At 38.4% G+C, this 19,097-nt stretch overlaps 2 protein-coding genes across 21 annotated transcripts in view; one reads left to right on the plus strand and one right to left on the minus strand.

Moving 5' to 3' along the window:
• Window positions 1–4,633, plus strand: part of PRPF40A (pre-mRNA processing factor 40 homolog A) — a 50,604-nt gene extending 45,971 nt beyond the window's left edge. For all 8 annotated transcript variants that reach the window (XM_030580999.1, XM_030581001.1, XM_030581000.1 and 5 more), the window contains one exon: window positions 2,190–4,633. In XM_030580999.1, coding sequence (XP_030436859.1) covers window positions 2,190–2,282 — 93 coding nt within the window. In that variant the 3' untranslated portion in view covers window positions 2,283–4,633. The remainder of the gene's footprint in view (window positions 1–2,189) is intronic.
• Window positions 4,634–7,926: 3,293 nt separating this feature from the next.
• FMNL2 (formin like 2) overlaps window positions 7,927–19,097 on the minus strand; it is a 277,001-nt gene continuing 265,830 nt past the window's right edge. For 3 of the 13 annotated variants that reach the window (XM_030580444.1, XM_030580440.1, XM_030580435.1), the window contains 6 exons: window positions 18,397–18,560; window positions 17,618–17,719; window positions 16,994–17,092; window positions 15,577–15,700; window positions 13,820–13,945; window positions 10,158–10,244 (listed from right to left, as the gene is read on the minus strand). In XM_030580444.1, the coding sequence (XP_030436304.1) occupies window positions 13,854–13,945; window positions 15,577–15,700; window positions 16,994–17,092; window positions 17,618–17,719; window positions 18,397–18,560 (581 nt within the window). In that variant the 3' untranslated portion in view covers window positions 10,158–10,244; window positions 13,820–13,853. Of the gene's footprint in view, window positions 10,245–12,182; window positions 12,277–13,819; window positions 13,946–15,576; window positions 15,701–16,993; window positions 17,093–17,617; window positions 17,720–18,396; window positions 18,561–19,097 lie in introns of all 13 variants that reach the window. The other 10 variants (XM_030580443.1, XM_030580439.1, XM_030580434.1 and 7 more) reach the window with 7 other exon arrangements.

Here is a 19,097-nt window from a genome sequence, read left to right on the forward strand (position 1 = left end):
AATTCAAGAAATGTTTTCATGTTATATTGCTTCACTTGTCATTTCCTTTAAATATGGAATGTATTCCCTTGAGTTTTTCGCTATACAGCAACTCCTCACTTAATGTTGTAGTTATGTTCCTAAAAAGTGAAACAGTGTTAAACGAATCCAATTTTCCCAGAAGATTTAATGTAAATGCGGGGGTTAGGTTCCAAGGAAATTTTTGGAGGGCAGACAAAAGACATTATATACTGTACAGTACTGTATTGTGGCGGGGAGGTGCCTGTGGCTTACCCCTGGGGCTAAGGGCTGGGGGTGCAGGGTCTGGAAGGGAGTTAGGGTATGGGAGGGCGCTCAGGGTGGAAGTGCAGTAGGAGGCTCGGGGCTGGGGCAAGCAGGAGGTGCACAGCACTTACCTGGGGCAGTTCCTGTTTGGTGCAGGGGGTGTGCAGGTGGCTCTGCGCAGTGCAGTACCACCCCCAGGGCTGCAATTCTGGGAGCTGTCCTCCCAGCAGGCAGGGCCACCCAGAATACAGGGCTCTAGGGCCCTGGGCTAAGAGCGCTGCTTCTCTCCAGCCTCTGGCTGCACGGCTGCCCCTGCTCCTCTTGAGTCCTTCAGCCTGTGCTCACAGGGCTGCATTCTGAAAGGGGCTTCAGAGCTGCAGGCCAGGACCCCCTTAGCCCAGGGCCCTGGAGCCCCTAAAGCCCTTGCATTCCAGGTGGCCCTGCCTGCCGGGGGGGAGGGGCAGCTTCCCCGCTTGCTCCCTCCCTCCCAGAAAGTCCTAAGTGCCGCCAAACAACTGTTTGGCAGCAGGGGAAGTGCTGGGAGGAAGGGAGGGGGAGAGAGAGGAGGCAGAGAAGAGGAACTTGAGCAATGCTCCCTCGTAAAGTCAGCCAAATGACGTTATAAGAACGGCCATACTGGGTCAGACCAAAGGTCCATCTAGCCCAGTATCCTGTCTACCGCCAGTGGCCAATGCCAGGTGCCCCAGAGGGAGTAAACCTAACAGGTAATGATTAAGTGATCTCTCTCCTGCCATCCATCTCCATCCTCTGACAAACAGAGGCTAGGGACACCATTCCTTACCCATCCTGGCTAATAGCCATTAATGGACTTAACCTCCAGTTCTCTCTTAAATGCTGTTACAGTCCTAGCCTTCACAACTTCCTTTTATTTGTTTTAAACCTGCTGCCCAACAATTTATGTTCTTCTATATTTTTTGTCTAACGATTTTATTCTTTACTATTGTTTCAACTAATTTGCCTGGTACTGATGTTAGACTTACCGGTCTGTAATTTCCGGGATCACCTCTAGAACCCTTTTTAAATATTGGCGTTACATTAGCCATCTTCCAGTCACTGAGTACCGAAGCTGATTTAAAGGACAGGTTACAAACCCTAGTTAATAGTTCCACAACGTCACATTTGAGTTCTTTTCAAACTCTTGGGTGAATGCTATCTGGTCCTGGTGACATGTTAATGTTAAATTTATTAGTTAATTCCAAAACCACCTCAAGTGACACTTCAGTCTGTGATAGTTCCTCAGATTTGACACCTACAAAAGCCAGCTCAGGTTTGGGAATCTCCCTAACATCCTTAGCCATGAAGACTGAAGCAAAGAATTCATTTAGTTTCTCCACAATGGCTTTATCGTCTTAAGCGCTCCTTTTGTATCTCGATCATCCAGGGGCCCCACTGGTTGTTTAGCAGGCTTCCTGCTTCTGATGTACTTAAACATTTTGTTATGACATTTTGAGTTTTTGGCTAGCTGTTCTTCAAACTCCTCTTTGGCTTTTCTTATTACATTTTTACATTTAATTTGGCTGTGTTTATGCTCCTTTTTTATTTACCTCACTGGGATTTGACTTCCACTTTTTAAAAGATGCCTTTTTATCTCTCTCTGCTTCTTTTACATGGTTGTTAAGCCACGGTGGTTCTTTTTTAGTTCTTTTACTGTGTTTCTTAATTTGAGGTATACATTTAAGTTGGGCCTCTATTATGGTTATAAGGGAGCACTGCACAACTTGAAATGAGTATGTTCTCTAATGGAACAGCGATGTAACTTCGAAACAATGTTAAGTGGGAAGATGTTAAGTGAGGAGTTACTGTATTTCCTAATGAAGGCCAGAAAGCGGTATTGGAACACATGCAATAGCTGCTGTGAGTGAATTACAGTGTGTTCTTGTCATAATCATTACATTTCTTTGCAGGGTAATTGGGATACATCTGGGAGTGAACTGAGTGAAGGGGAATTAGAAAAACAGAGAAGAACCCTCTTGGAACAACTGGATGAAGATCAATAAGAACATTATTTATACCAAATACATTTACAGTAGGATTTAATAAAATAAACTGATGTCTAATTCAGGACATGAGTTCTGATATTCTGAGTTCCATTGCTGAAAAACAGTGGGTTTTAATGATGATACTGCATAAAAAAATGCATTCAAGTAATATCATTATGGGGCCTGGCATCAAATCTAGAAAAAACGGGGGAAATTCGAGTTAAAGTTGAAGTTCTGTTCTTGACTTGCTAGGAAGCATATATATTCTGTACACCCTAGAGCCCTTTGATGAATGGAAGTTGTTTCACTTCTGACTCTGGGTCCTGCCTAGTCTGGCCAGGGAAAGTATTAACACCTTTCTAGCAATCCATGTCTTAAACAGTTCTTTCTGGAAAGGTGCTAAACCTGCTTTTACAGGCCAATGGAGACCAGCTAAATTTCCTTTTTGGAAAGATTCAAAATGTAGTTTCTTGTGGTTTAAATGTCTGTGTTTGTTTTTTATTTTTCTGGCAGGAGGAGGGAAATGGAGAGGGAATAATGAATCCATTTCTTGATTTATTGTAGTACCGAGAAGCACCAGAAACAGAAATTGCTTTTTTTGTGCACGACATTACTGGCCAAACTTATGGTTTTGATAATTTGTATTAAACAAAAAATGTGACTTCCTGGCTGAGACTTTCTATGTCAAGTTTCATCTTGGAGTGAATTTTTATGGTAAAGTTTTAAACCCTTACAAATAGGTGTTTATGATGGAAATCTGCTAGGCCTTTCATTACAGTGGCACTAGAGGGTGCTGCTGTAAAATAGCCACCATTTTTATTAAAGTAAAACCTGACATATATATTAAAATGGCTGAGGGCATTATTTCAGCATCTATCTTGATAAGAAAATTTAACATAAAATCAAATGGTAAATTAATTTCAATATGTTGCCTTAAGGACCTGCTGAAGAATGTACCACCAAATTTTAAATAGCAGTTGCAATATTAATGTAGAAAATCAATGTTATTCTATACCTTTTCTTTAAAAAACAAACAAACAAAAAAAATAGTATTGTTTTTAAAAATTCAGCTTTTTTTTTCCCCCCCTACCCCTTTTGGTAGCTTCTAACCAGTTTTGCTTTGAGGAAAAGTTCTACTTTCCCTATTCAGTGATAAGTATTGACTACTGTGGTACACATTCTGAAACCTTTCTGATTTGAATATTTTTGTACATTTTTATCAATTATTAAATTTTGTCCTCTAGCGTGTACTGGTATTTATTTCTAGTTTTAAATACTCTGTACAGCTCTGATAGAAATAACTGCTATCTATGATTGATGGAATAAGCAACGTGTTCACTCAATTTTTATTTTGAAGACTGTGCACAGAGTTTAGCTTCCTTTTTTCAGTGTATTACTGCCTTTTTCTAATACATATGACAAATGTTACCAGTACATGAATTCCTAAAAAGGCCATTTAAGATCAAAGCCTAGAACTGCAGCATTCACACAGAATATTTTCAGTAGGATGGGTAAATGAGTCACACTTCTTAAGGCTGCTCTTTGAGACTGAAACTTTTCAATTGAAAGAAAATATTTGTTAGAGACATATTTGGTCTGCTATATTCAGAAGAAAATGATAGGATTTTGTATTTAAGGATATTCAGTATACACATCTAACATAACAAATGCTAGTCATCCATCACTACGTAACATACCTGTGAATCACTCCTTACTGAAGAAATACCTTATACGACTTTTGCCAAGGTAGGATTTGAGGTAAAGAATTCTAATAAATTGTATTTTATATATCATAAAATGTTTCATGCTGAATATCCAAAAAACTGCAAATGAACTAAAATGTTGGCAGTGGGACTGTTCCGTATTTCTGCACCATGCCCAGCAACTATCCAAAGTGTGGAAAGTTGCAGGTTAGTCTGTGTGTCAGGAATTGAGCGCTGATCATGGGTATATGGCTATATAAAATCAGTTAGATTTTAAATATATATATTTTGCTAACCTTGTAAAATTCACTTTCCTGTGTTTATATTTTAAAAAAGCAAATACATTGGTATTGTAACAATTAGGTTAACTCTATAGTGAAAAACAAAACCAAACACACAATTTGGGGGTGATAGTACGCTGTACACAGTTGATCATGTCTAATATTTGGTTTTACATTGAGAGAGATTTGAGGAAATGTTTAAAGGTAGCAGATTAGTTTAGAATTTTTGACAGGTAATAATGGTTTTAAAACACATTAGAATTTGTGTAAAATACTTTTATTGCCTAGCATAATTTACATGAAGAAACGTGTTTCAAGTAAATATTACTTTTAAAAGGTTTGTCTTTATTTTTCCATTAAAAATAAAAAATGTAACTATAAATTATTCTAATGGAATGTATCTCTTTTTTGTATTTCTCAATCAGATCTTGGAAAAACTATCCCAATAGGAAATACAATCTCATTTAAATCTGTTTTAGCAAGGCATAGCTTGTTTTCTAATCCTGAGGGGAAAAGTATTTTTCTCCTCCCATCTCCCTCCCTCCTTCAGAAAAAGTTTTGCAGCCTCATGTTTTTCAATGGATGGGAGTGCTCCTTCCTTGTGTGATAGGAAGTGTTCTGCCCGTGGGCATTTCTGTCTACTCATAAACAGCAACAACAAAATTCATTCTTAGTCTTTTTCCTTCTCAAAAGGCATCACAATCCCTTGATTTCAGATTCTGTAGTTGTCTTGAAATTAAAGGGATTACTGGCAAAATAAATTTAGTTTTCCTTTTATTAATAATGCTTTTGATTACTAAAAGAATGTTTAAAAAATCTAATCAGTGTTTTGCTATTTGTCTCTTTTGCACAATGCTCAGGTTGGACTGAAAGTTAGCTTTTCTGTTTGTTGTCAGTTTCACTTGAATCCCAAGCGCTAGCTTTAATGCTGTGGTGCTTGGGTTGCATATTCTGCAGGGCTATCTTGAATCCACCCTTCTCCCCATTTGTTTTGTTTTGTATTGGTTAAGCCCTTTTCAAAAATTTAAATCTAAGGTTTGGTTACAAGATTTGTTCTCAACACAATTTAATAAAATATGGCGAAGATCAAATTTATCACTTACGCTGCTTGCTACATTTATGGCATTTATTCACCTCCACCCTAAATAACTTGTCTGCCATTTTATTCTTATTATTAGATTAAATTTTGCTGCAGAAATATTGTAGCACATCTATTTACACAATTTTTTTATTCTTTTGCGGTGTATTTCTCATGAATTTTTGCCTGGCATCACTGAATTTTTTGAGATGGGGGAAGAAGGGAAGGAAAAAAGTCATGGGGGTAAATTATCTGTTTAGGTGTTGATTTTTTTTTTCTTACTCAGATATTCATTAAATCTGTTCACAGGATGTGGATTGCTGGTCAGGGAGCTGAGCCTTGGTAAATACAAACCTTATACTCAAAGAGCAGCTGGAACTATGCATGCAAGTGCTGAGAAGAGCAAATTATTTTTCTTTTATATGACAGTGTCTCAAAATCTATTATCAATTGTATTACAATAAAAAATGTTTGTTAATCAAAAGGTGTAGGATTTGAAATGTTTATCAAGGAAGTTAGACCAGGGTAAGACTTATGAAAATTAGTGACTGATAAGTAAAAATTTAAGGTAGTTTTTTGTTTATGGTACACCTATATTGAAAAGTAGAAGTGCTCATAAAATAACCATATTGTGATTATATTTCTCGAATAGTGTTGTCCTTAATATCTCATTTCCTTGCTTTAGAGTACAGTTTTTGTACTTGTTGGCTTAAAAACGTGAGGGATAGCTCAGTGGTTTGAACATTGGCCTGCTAACCCCAGAGTTTGTGAGTTCAATCCTTGAGAGGGCCAGTTAGGGATCTGGGGCAAAAATCAGTCTGGGGATTGATCCTGCTTTGATCAGGGGGGTTGAACTAGATATTCTATGATTCTATAAAGCAGTATAACCCCATAGCATGAGGCAGTTAAATTAGAAATAAACTAGTGTAAAGTCTTTCTAGCTACGTAACTTATCTTCAAGCATACTAGAGAATTGTACTGCTTTACTATATAGTAGTTTTTATACTGGCAACCATTCAGAAGGGATGTGCCAAGTCTTCATTTATTCACTCTAATGTAAGGTTTCACATGTCAGTAATATATTTTAATGTTTTTAGAAGACTTTCTATAAGTCTATTATATAACTATTATATGTAAAGTAGATAAGGTTTTTTAAATGTTTAAGAAGCTTCATTTAAAAATAAATAAAAATGCAGAGCCCCCTGGACCCGTGGTCAGGACCCAGGCAGTTTGATTGTCACTGAAAATCAGCCTTTGGCACGTGTGCCATAGGTTGCCTACCCCGTTCTATACCTATAGAGTTAAAGAGGTACAAAATCTGTGTAGATCAGACTAAAGACAAATACTGCCTTAGTCACTCTTTTTACTTTAAATATATTTTTTTAAAACTGTTACATTAAAAATCTATAGCATTTGGGATCTCTTTGTTGCAAGCCAAAGAATGTATATTTTTTGTACAAAAATGGAGGACATGGGCTAAGAGTTTGTACAGGTCTGTCTCATTTTATGCTAGGGTTACGTTCCGCAAAAATCACAGTCAAAATTGCATTGAGTGTAACGGTGGGCGGAATCGCCCGCACTACAGAAACAGTATTTAAATTATTTTTCTCCTTATTTTGGTTTTTTTCTTGTTTTTGCTGACCACAAAAAGCTGAAATGGCACATGTTAAATGCGCCTAAGATGGGACAGACCTGTAAATGTTATGGAGGGATTTTGTACACTATTACTCAGAGATTCTGTGTTTTGAGAGGAAAATGCTGTATGAAAAAGTACTCTAGGAACTTCCTCCTTTGTTCTCTGATCCTGGGACTGTTAGAGTAGAAACTTTTCTGTGATTATTGTTATGCCAGAACCAGGATAAGCGGCTAGACTTAGCAGATTTAACTGAATAGTTTACTGGTGAATTTTACTTCTGCATAAACCATGGGTTTTTTTGAACAGTATATTGCAGAAGTAGTTACTGAGTCTCTAGTGGCAAAATGCAGGTCTTGTGACTTCATGTTACCTCCACTCCGTTTAAAAAAAAAAAAAAAGTAGTCTCTGCTCTTCATATTTGCAGTTGCTACAAAAGAGGAGGAGTTTTTTAAAGCCATGGAAGGACCCAAGAACTTTGTTTTCTTCCAAGGTCCTAAGAAACTGTTGCGTGGTAGAAGAAATTGGCAAAACACACTCTTGTGAAAAGGAGTTCTAAGGTGAAGAGCACAAAGAAAATGGTCTTAATTCCTTCCTGGTGTAAGTACACTGACTTGAATGGAGAAAATTCACCATGTTCGAGGTTTCTAGTGAGTGCCTTGCCTCCACCTGAGTTAACTTTATATTTCCTATGTTTAATAACATTAGTATGGAAATGGGACCAATCAGGGCTTCACAGAGTGGGGTGCTGTGTGGGTGAGATTCCTTTCCATTTTTGCCATTACTATTGTTTGTTTGGGAAGCTAGGTTAAGCAGGCTTTGTTGTGCAGTGTTTCTTGTCAAAACAAAAATACAGAATCATAGGATAAGAAACCTTAGGTTTTGCAGAAAGTCATGGCACAGGGCAGAACCTGGTGAGAAAACTTGGAATTTGTGTTCTCCCCCCCCCCCCGCTTTTCCCCCAGTCTCTGTTGATAAACTGCAGATGTGACAGTTATTTCTGTAAGGATAAGTTGTTCCATCATCGTACTCATGATCCATTTGCTAGCAAGCTCTGCATAAAAGAGTAGTATAAACACACCAAAGAAAAAGAACCATGGATTACTGTATAGTAGTGTAAATAGTTTATTTGATCATATGCCATGAACAGACCAGAAAAGTAACATGAACTGCTTTTATAAAACACTTCTAATATTGCTAAGAAGCAGGTCTATTACTAGAAAAACATCAAAGAGAACATGCCAATATTATAGTCCACTTGCATGGTAATATTATTTGCTGTCTAGAGTTAAGTTATAAAATGCTTTTGAGCTTACGAGTTTGACCTATTTGACTAATAAATGTACTTAAATTAGGTTGCCAAATGATTCTTTCTTATACAGATTAAAACTCTTTTGTCACTGTCAGTGAAGAAAGAGGCAATCTTGGCATGTTCTCTTTTGCATATCAAGTACACGTTGCTGTAAATGAGACAATACGTGGCAGTTTTAATGTAAACTTTCTGTAAATAGGGAAGCGAAGTCAATGTGGTAACTTTGAGCCCCAAAATGTCCATTTAGTTAAATATAAAAAACAAAACTATAAGTTAAAATAACATTCAGATTGTATAGCACAGGCTGATGCATTTTTTAAACAATATTTACAATATTACCCAGAGACTAAAGTGGGAATTAAAGAGAAGTGTAAAAACCATAAAAAACTGCACCAATTTTGTAGCAAAATATCTGTACATTTAAAAACAGATTCATGTAACTACACATTATTCAAGGAAAATGGGACCTTCACCAGTGGTTCACATAAAGCACAACATAAAAGAAAAGAAATTCAGTGGTTAAATACTATACAATAAATTTTACAATTAACATATTGATGCAATGCTACCAGGAATGGTAAGCCACAAGCAAAATGTATCTTCTCGAAAGTACAAATTTAGCATCAGTCCAGTTCTTGACTTTGGAATAGATCAAGTGCCCTGCTATTGTAGGATAAAATAAAATTCCATTATAACAATAAATTGATCTGCACCAGTAGCACTGTTTATATTTAAAATATTGCCACACCTAATAAAATAAGCTCAATTTTAAAGTGTAAAATGCAGTATATAAAATAACTAAGAATTTAGAAGTTGGGATGCATTTGAACAACAAATGTCCCTTTGTATTAAGTGATCAGAACTCGATTGTCAAAGGAAAAACATAATTACTGGGTTACCATTCTTGCTCAATGCAGATGCAAGTTTTAAAGCTTATGGATGGGGTATTAAAATCCTCTCTCAGCAGGGTACAAGATTATTTCACTGAGTTAATAACTGAACCATAATGGTCATCAGAAATCCTAATACTGATTAATGAGATGTTAATATCTTAGTCCTAATTAATAAATACATGTTATTCAAAAGCTGCCTCTATCTGAAGAACATAGTAAATGAGTCTTATACAACGTTCTTGTCTCGCTGATCTTTGCAATGCATTCATACCCTCACTGCTTATCCCAGATTGCACATTGGCATATAAAAAGCAGAATCAGAACATAAAGAATAGTTCATGTTCATTTGATATAAACTGTGTGTTCACTGAATTATGTCTTTAACACATCTTATTTGCATTAGTCGGGTTTGTGTATGGCTGAAAGGTACATTTCATTTTGTAATTACTTCCCCCTTGCACATGGTAAGCCTTTAAATATATATATATAAAAAAAGCTAAGTGCAGTTGAAGCTCCAGGTTAATTCCTTAGCAGACAGGACAGGAATGCATTGAAAAGCTTAAGTCCACAGCAGATTGCATCCAAGTATTACTTATTTACAACCTGTCAGGATATCAGTAAGGGCCACTGAAGACCAATCACTAAATTTCATGTAACAAAAAAAAAAATCATGTATTTTACATTTTGGTTAAAAATACTGAATGTGTTGGTGTAAAAAGATACCCAATCAAATCAAGTCCTATTGCTTTGATTAATTTGAGCAGGTACTTCAATTTTAGGCACTTGTTAGCTATGGTTGAGTAGACAGCCCATCACTTTTACGTTCCTATGCATTTTCTATGTCTTTTTGAGCCCTTTAGAAGGTAATTTTACTGTATTCAAGGCTATAATTAAATGGTAGCACATATAGTTCACATGGACAAGGTATCATTCAAGCACACGCTCTACTTTTCACATGCAAATCTCCAGCTCACATGGTTATTTCAGCACCATTTACAGAGCGCAAGTTCTGATCATCAAAGCGTCGCCTAACGCTTCTCCTTACCGCATCGGCTCGTCTGTATGGCTGGTTTCTAAGATCTGCAAAAAGGAAATAAGATATCAGAAACAGGTAAATTAACAGGTCATTTGTTTAGAAAAGAAAAAGTCCTTCTGGCAGCCAATCAAAGCAGCTTGTGTAGAAATAGTAAAGAACCTTTAAACCCATTGAGAATTAAACAAATATGATTTGTCCTTATTAATAAACACCAAAAAGGTAATACTGGTGGTATTCTTGTCTAAATACATTCATGCTGTCAAGTTTTAAGTTTTTCTTCCGATTGGCTGGAGATTATAACTTTGATTAAATATAAAGTCATTGAGAAAGGCAACATCAATTGGAATCAATAGAGCTGAAGTAGATATTTTTTGAGATGTAACCACTAGAATCATTGCAATTGGATCAGTAAAAATTTTTTTTTTAAAGGGGCTGGAAGCTGAATAAAAACTCAAAGTAGGATAACATTTAAAATTGTTCTTTCCAAAGCAAGAATTATTTTATGCCTTCTATATGTTGGGGGTTTTTTGCGGGGGGGAGGGGGGGGGGACATGGAAAATGTGGATACTAGACAATTAGTATATGCTAAAAATTTTAAGATTCTTTTCTGTTCCATTGTTACTAGTCTGATGAGGATCCAAAAATACTTTTCCTACTTGGCTGCAGCCACACAATGATGACTTCATGCTTGCATGAACAGCTAAATCTCCACCCATTCCCAGTGAAGTCAGAAATTACAACAGGGATAAATTTGGGTCATAGTCTATCTGTCCTGATGATTGCCATTTATGGAAGTGGGCCTCTTGGGAATGATGACGGGGGATATACTGAGCAGGCTCAATATGTCCCTTGATATCCTAATATAGGGGAAAGTTTCTTCTGCCAGGGAAGAAATTTCAGTGAGGCTAGGATATCTGAAGCTGTTTCCATATCTTCACTTACACGGCTTTTCGAAGTCGTGGCTGGGTTAGTGTTCTGTTTAAAGACAGCTCCTGGATCCCCCAGCCATGTGTACATCAGCAAGGGCAGCTAATGGGTGATGCTCAGCTGCTCCTGCCTGCACATGGATGTGTGCAACTTCTTGTCTGTCTTAGGGATACTGCACATGCTCCCGAAGCACTGTGTCGTACAGTCCTGGCAGCACAACAGGCTAGGGAACAGCTCTGGGGCGTAATGGGGCATAGGACACTAACTATTTTGGGCAAATTTGGAGGGGCCAAATTTTTGGGCCAAAATGGAAAAAAGCCAGGGAACAAGGGCAGAAGTCACAGTAAGCACAGGGTTCTAATACATCAATCTTTGGGGCCTGGACTGGATGACCTCTCCAGGTCCCTTCCACTCCTATGATTAAATCATCTTTTATAGTTTGATAAAGGCCACTTCATTTTATATGAAAATGTCTGGCATTTTTTCCATCTGTCCCCTGTTGCTCAATCAGAATGCTGGATGTATAGCCCTCTCTGCTACCAGTTCAGCCAGGGAGAGGGAACAGGGCTTTCACCCTCCCCTAATGGCAATAAGGGGAGAGGTGTGGGAGCCCCCTATACCTACCAAGAAAGCTAGAGTGTCCCAACTCAAGGGAACGTCTAACACTGAAAAGCCTTGAAAGCCATCCCGTTTTAATTCCTGTGCATTTGGTGAAGCCATTACTGTATCTCTAGAGTTTAGTTACCCCCAAAGCTTGCAGATCCTCAGTAGGGAGGAGAGAAAGAAACCCAGAATCAGGAGTCAAGCTGCACATGGAAGTCAGTTACTGAACATGAGCCTCCCCTAGGAGCAGCAATTTAGTGGATCCTAGCCCATGCTCTACCGAGCCATATAACACAAGTGTGAAAATAAATGGCTCAGGGACACTGCCATTCTTAAATCTTGTGTGTACCGTATGTCTTTAGACTCTCACCAGCATTACATTTAGTCATATTTATCAGCAATTTGTCTGGCATATAGAGAGAGGAGGAAGCTAAGTAAAAAGTGATGCTTGCCAGCTCTGTGTATCCTCCACCACCGGTGTGCTAGAAGAAATCCTTACCCTCGAGTGAACATTTGGAAATTTAGTGATATTATTCTTCTTTAGGGCTAAACAGAAAAAAAAAAACACAAAATGATGGTTAAATAAAAAATGAGATGGAAAAAGAAGAGCAACTCAACACAGTGTTCAAAAATCCCAGGCATGTTAGCCAAGACAGCAAGAAGAGGGAACGAGGCCAAGGCTACAAGAAGAGGTTAGAAACAGGAAGGAAAGGACAAGATGGCCATCCTCATCTCTCGCTAACAAAATTCCAAGCTGCTTTGAAGATTGGCTCCAGGAAGACAATACAGCAATTAACTTGAAAGAGAAAATAACTACTGAGCTGATTATAGTTTGCAATCTTAAGAAGCTATCATAAAAATACATTGCAAAAGAAAGAAATGAAACGCTGTTGTCTTTGATTAAGAACCAATAACAAAGACAACAGTGTTAATAGATACATGCTGTTACACACCCTTTATACAGTTTACACCACAAGATGTAAATATATCCAGTTACATGCCAATATTTATCAGTAATAGAAAATAGATCAGTAATAGCTGTGATTGGTGTAGAATTTTGAGAACAAAATTAAGTTTCTCCAATTCCTTCCCCTGTACCAATACTTAGATAGTCTCTTCGTCCAATCCTCTGAAGTTGGCACTGACCAAACAGGAATCCAGCATAAAATGCTCCAATGAATTCTGAGACTTCATTTAATACAGCTTTGCCATGACTAGACCCAGAAGTCCAAGTCTGCAACCAGTGCTCACAATGGCCATGACACTACAAAGTGTGTCCCCAGTTTCCCCGTCAGAGGGGGAATCGTGGATTTTTTTTTTTCAGCTTTACTGATAGCCAATCCATGTAGCCACCCTCTGTGATCAGTTTCTGTTTGTTCAATAGGCATTTCCAATCATGTTTAAGTTGGCATGGAACTGAAAAATAAATTAAATGTGGATGTGACAGAATGAGAGAGAATTTTGTACATTTTATTCCTTATACATGCAGACAAACATGCAAGTGCTGGTTAAAATGGCTGAAAAAAATTAGTGAGCACTTCCCAGATCATGTATATAATCACAAGTAACTACTGCAAGCCAGGAAGCAAAGGCCATGAAATTCAAACTCAACTCATGCACACTGCAATTCTGCTTCCCAACAGAGCAGTCTAGTTTACTGCATGCATACTTCATAAGCCGCTTCACATAGAAGAGGACTTCTAGAACCCAGAAGAGATGCCATAGAGAAAGCAGGTGAACTGTCACATTTATGATTGCATTTGACCCACTAACCGTCCTGTAAACTCTAGAATCTGATTTGCAACAAAGCTGCTCTTCTATACGTAGCATTCTGTGACTTCCATCACTTGCTGTTCTATGACATTTTTCATGTAGCTCAGGGGTGGCTTTGAAATTGAGGATAGCCAAAAGTGTCATGCACAAGGGTGATGGGATATAATAAAAGACAACCGAAATACAAGAACGTGCAATGACGTGATGACATAAAATACAACTCCAAGGAGACACCAGACATTCCTATCTGTTTAACATTAACGTGGCCCTGCCTGAGATCCAAATAAATGGAGAAATGTCAAAAACCTACAGCAACCTTTTAAGAGCATCAGGTGTGAAAGAGTAATAGTTTAGTAATGGAATTCCTCAGTGAGAACAGGTTCGCAGAAAAACCGAGAGCCACGCTTGGCAGTTCGAGCGGTAAAGGGCACTGTCTTCAACACTGCATGGAAAATAACAGCCAAACATGACAAACACAGTGAGAAGCAAAGATCTGTTGCATTAGTACATTGTTAGTGCTTTGTTAAGACATCTGGGGATGGTTTTACATGTTCTAATCAGTTATTTAATCACAATAGGATGCAGTAAGCTGGGTTTCTTTGGGGACAGAAATTCCAAATAGGCTCCAAATAACCACTTCAAATTTCACAGTTTTCACTGGTGATAAAAATCTAATCCAGAGAGGAATGTGCCATCATTGGTGGTGGCTACAGATCATTAAGGTTCATAGATTTTGGTCAAGTAAAGCTTTTCTCTGGGTCTAAAGTGATGCCATCAATTTAAAAATAACGTGTCTGATAATTGTTTATCCACTTTTGCTATAAACACTTTGATATCCCTTTGCATATGGTTATCTTCACCGTCTCTCACATGGTCAATTTCTCCCTTTGCGTAGGTTTAAAACTCTATTTTTGAATAGGAAAATGTGATTTGTAAAATTACAAACACTGGCAGTGGGACCCTGGGGAGGTGTAGAATGTGTGACAGCTTCAACTCATTGCAAATGACTAGCTATTACACTGACTGTGTTCTTTCGATAAAGGCCTAAAACATAATGTTGGTGTACACTGTCTTGAAAGCTGTAGCGAAGAAGTTCCAACCCAGCACTCAACCAGGACAGAAATGCCTTCCCTTTCCTTTTATGCCCTAAGTGGCAAAATTGCTTCTTTCTCCCTCGGGAAAACCTTGTGAAAAAGATAGTAATGCAAAATATGGTCAAGGAAATCTAGCCCAAAGATTTTTTTTCTTAAGCGTTGGTACAAGTGAAATGAATGACCACTAAAATCATCACCCTGTTCAGATTTTGCCCCTTCTGCTACAGGGATGCGGAATATGTATCAAAATAAAAATAAATTACCAGATCATCTATGTAAATTGAAAGGACACTAAACAAAAACAAATTTTAAAAAGCAACTGGAATCTTTTGCTCTGTGGCCTGATCACCTCTGGCTATTATTACACCCAGCCCCTACTGTATTCAATTCTAATTTGTGGCAAGTGCAAAGTATTAGTCTACCTTAATTGGAAAGCAGTAAAACCATGACAAGTCAGAGGTATAAATCATTCAGGTATGACCAAATGATTTGTCCTAAGCTGTGTATTAACATGGGGTAATTACTGTTAGTACTTTTTAATGAAACTGCAAGCTCTTAAATAATGTTAAACATCAGTCATTCTGTTTGTGGAAACATTTGCAAGGAAAGGTTTGCATGGCATGCAGAGACTGCAGTACTGTCTGCCAGGGTACTGAACTCTCTCTTGCTTAGCAAAAGGACTAACATGCTGAAAGAAAAACTTGTGAAATAAGCCAAGGGTATCGGATACCTACGGATATGGAAAATGTGCAGAAAGTGGGCACATTAAAGTTGGTTATGGGGTCTGGTTTGTTACACACCAGTGGCAAGGATTTGTATACTTCAGTCATAGCACTGGAAACAGCTTTCTAAACTATATTTGAACCATACCTGTTAAGAGGTTTGTAAAGCTCAACAATAGTTCAGGTGACATTTATATACAGCCACAATTTGATGTCTGTGAACCAGCCACTGAGGCTTGTGAACAAAGCTCCTCTACCTGTTATAATGTCTTCAATTGCTCCATCTTTCCCCTCATACACATGTCTGTTATCCTTGACTTGTCGTCGGCGTAGCTCTGCAATTAGCTCTTGTTGCTGTCTCTTTGTTTTATGTGAAGGAGACTGAAAGGAAATGGGAGTAAAGATCAGTAAGGAGTAGCCTCCAATAGGGCATTGCTGCATTCCTCTTTTCCTCTTCTCAAATGTGCAAGACACCAAATACCATCTTATTCAATTTCAAATATTAATAGTTGGGTCTCATTCCAATTTTATAGATAGGGAAACCAAGGCAGAGAGGTTAGGTGATTTGTCTAAACCCACAAAGGAGGTCAAAACTGGTGAATGTTTTTTCTAGCAGCCAAATCTGTCCATTCTCCTTGCTTAATTTCACTCTCCACCTCTTCTACCATTTATTTAATCCTGTAAAGTATTAGAGGATTGAGAGCTGTGCTATTTCCTCCAGCATCAGAAAGGGAAAACATGACTGGAGATAAGGGTACTGGAGACCTGGAAATGCAAGCAGAAGCAACCAGTTACAAAATGGCCACTTTAGGCCTGTACCTGTTTCCATTTGCTAAATTTAAAGGGCCAGTCCCAAAAAGGCATGCTGGGAAAAAGGTTCCTATAAAATGGCATCCTTAGGCTGAGCCTGCTAGTATATTATAGGGGTAATTTCTCTGACAGGGCATGTCTTGGGTGGGGCCTACCACCAGGATATTATAGGGATAGTTTCTCTGTAGGCATATTACATGTTAGTTTGTAAATATAAGAGTTAACAGAAATGCTGCATACAGAATATAGACAGAGTCCTAGGAAAATGCATTATAAAGCTAAGGCACAAAGCTGCTGTTGGTAGGGGCATGGAGTAGATGCTTTATTCCAACTTAATTTCTCAGAGCCTGTTACTGAAATGAAGGGCTGATGAGAAGAAAGGAAAAGAGGAACAATTGTATCAGGGCCATAAGCTTGGAGGGGTGTTCCTAAAATGTCCGTAACATCTGTGTAAATAAAGTGTGATGGGTGAGGGTGAGGACCCAGTGAACATGGTGTGCCAGAGCCCCAAATTTCTCTTGTCGGACCTGCCAAGATGTGCACACTGAGTAAATTCAGAATTATGCTCTTCTACTGGAATTTTTCCTATTATAAGATTGGCTGGTAAAGATAAAAACCGCTGCCTATTTTTAAACCCTTTTTGTAAAAACAAAATTCATAACATATGATGAGTGTTAGAATTATGAAATTCTTATCTTGAGCTGAGAATTATGAAATGGCACCAAAAGCCCTGCTCTAACCCTCGGGGGGGGGGGGGGGGGGGGGGATTTTTTTGTCCTCTCAAACATCACTAGAGGGCAGAATGGATTGTTCCTTACCTTAAAGTATTCAAGTAATATTGTCCCAAAGTCCTCTGTTTCATACCTTTTGGTCTTGTTGCTCCATCAATGCTTCTTGCTCCAGAAGTTTTTCCATGAGTGCCTGTTCCTGCTTCTTTCTCAACTCATTCTCCTCTTCTGCTTGCTGTTTAGCATAAAGACCAAGAAACCACATTAGAGCTGCAAACAACAAATGAAGGGACTCTCAGATTCTTTTTTTTTTTTTTAACATGAGAATCATCTCTTACTGCAAAAATGAGTTAGTGACTATAACTATCTCCATTGAAGACCAGAGGGGGCACTTTCAGGGCACTGCATAGATATTCAGCTGCCTGATTCACACTAATGTTAAGGCAGTGGAGCTAGATTCCCACACGTAGATTGACCAGCGAGCCTGGGGCTGTTCAATCTTATTGCTATGGTGGTCTGTCCTGGTTTCTGTAAAATCCTGAGACAATTACTTGCCCTGCTCTTTGCTGGTTTACTTTACATCCCATAGCACTGCTGTGCAAGTGCTCTTTCACAGGTCATTCTAGGGTCTATAGTCTCAGGAGGTTACACCTTTGAATTGAAGGGAGCTGTGAGCTGTATTGTAGAAAGCTACAGGCCACATTTAGCAGCCTTGCCATATTCAGAAGTGGAATAAGCAGCAAAATGTACGTCTGCTTACCTTGTAGGCTTTCACAAATCGGACAAAGACTGGGAAAAAGACGGATGGGGGCGTTGTCTTGGGATTCTCCCCAAAATATTTCACAGCATCATCAAAGGCATCCTGTAAGAAGCACATTTTTCACTCAACTTTGCATCTTAAAAAATGAACTATTGCCCATTTACAGAATGTTGTAAAGGGATGTATTCTCAGCCTCCCTTTGTGTGTGTGAAATCTGTACCTGCAAGATTTGCATCTGCATTTCTGTATCCACAAAATGAACTGTGGGTGTAAAGGTGAGAGATCTTTGCACCTCGCACTAGGTACTGTGTGCGCACACACATTAAGTTGGGCAAAAGTGCTCAGCTTTGCAGCTGTAATTTGTAGGCAGAAAATTTCAGAGTCAAATGTGCCTGCAGAAAGGAGGCTGCATTTCTGAAAGTTTAACTCAAGGTTTGTCAGAGGAGAAATAGCAAAATGTTACCAAAGTGTTTAGAGAACAGTGACAGGATTGATTAGGAGGCTAGGAGGATGGACTTCAGGGAAATATAAGCAAATATGCATAGCTTGGCTAGATGACTACAGAGAGGAAAATAGGTGATAACCTCAATATTATGTCATCACTTCAGTGAGCACTGGTAAAGACGGGAGAGGAACTCAAGTAACCCTGAATCTCCTCAGCCATGCCACAGTTTGCTGAAGGTTATATCCTCTTGAACAGTCAGGAATTCCTGCATTTCCAGATTCTTCTTGCTTGGTCTCTACATCACTTTGTCAGGGACTGGGATTAAAAAGAATACCTGGGCTATTTTTGCATCATCCTGCAGTTTCTTTAGTTTTCCTTCATTGTTATGAATAAATTCCTTCAGCATTGTATTGTGGTCGTGCATGGTGTATTCCCGCTTTGTCAGGTCCAGGCCTCGCTGGAGCTCCTTGACATCCAACAGGACATTTTCAAGGGACACTAAGAAATAAACAAAAATGCTGAAATGTTTTTGTAGAGAGAATGACACAAACACTCTACAATAGGCTTAAATCCAAACATTCTTAACTCCTTAATGAGAAGTGTTTCATAAATCCAGGCCATAACACAGGATCTCAGAGTTGGTAACTTGGTAAATATTAAACCACAGATTACCCTGTATAATTAGAAATTGCTCATCAGTATTCTGACTTGTCTTATCTTGGGATAAAAATTCATAAATGCTTTGGTGCATTTCCATGGTAGCACTGAAAATAACTGACTGTTAAGTCATTCTTGTACAGGGTCAGTTTCATCCATACAAGCACGCAGCATATACAGAGCACCCATTAATGCACAGAACACAGCACTTAGTTTTCTCCTCCCTGTGTTTAAAATGGATTCCTAAAATCTACTAAAGGCTAACGAGTTGTTGGTTAAATATCAGAATCCTGCCGCAAGCACAAGACATTGAGAAAATCAGTTTACTTACTTAAGAATGTGTTTACCCCTAAAATGATGACAATCTCCAAAATTCAC

This window comes from Gopherus evgoodei, chromosome 11 (assembly GCF_007399415.2).
Source record: "Gopherus evgoodei ecotype Sinaloan lineage chromosome 11, rGopEvg1_v1.p, whole genome shotgun sequence".
Classification (NCBI taxonomy): Eukaryota; Metazoa; Chordata; order Testudines; family Testudinidae; genus Gopherus; species Gopherus evgoodei.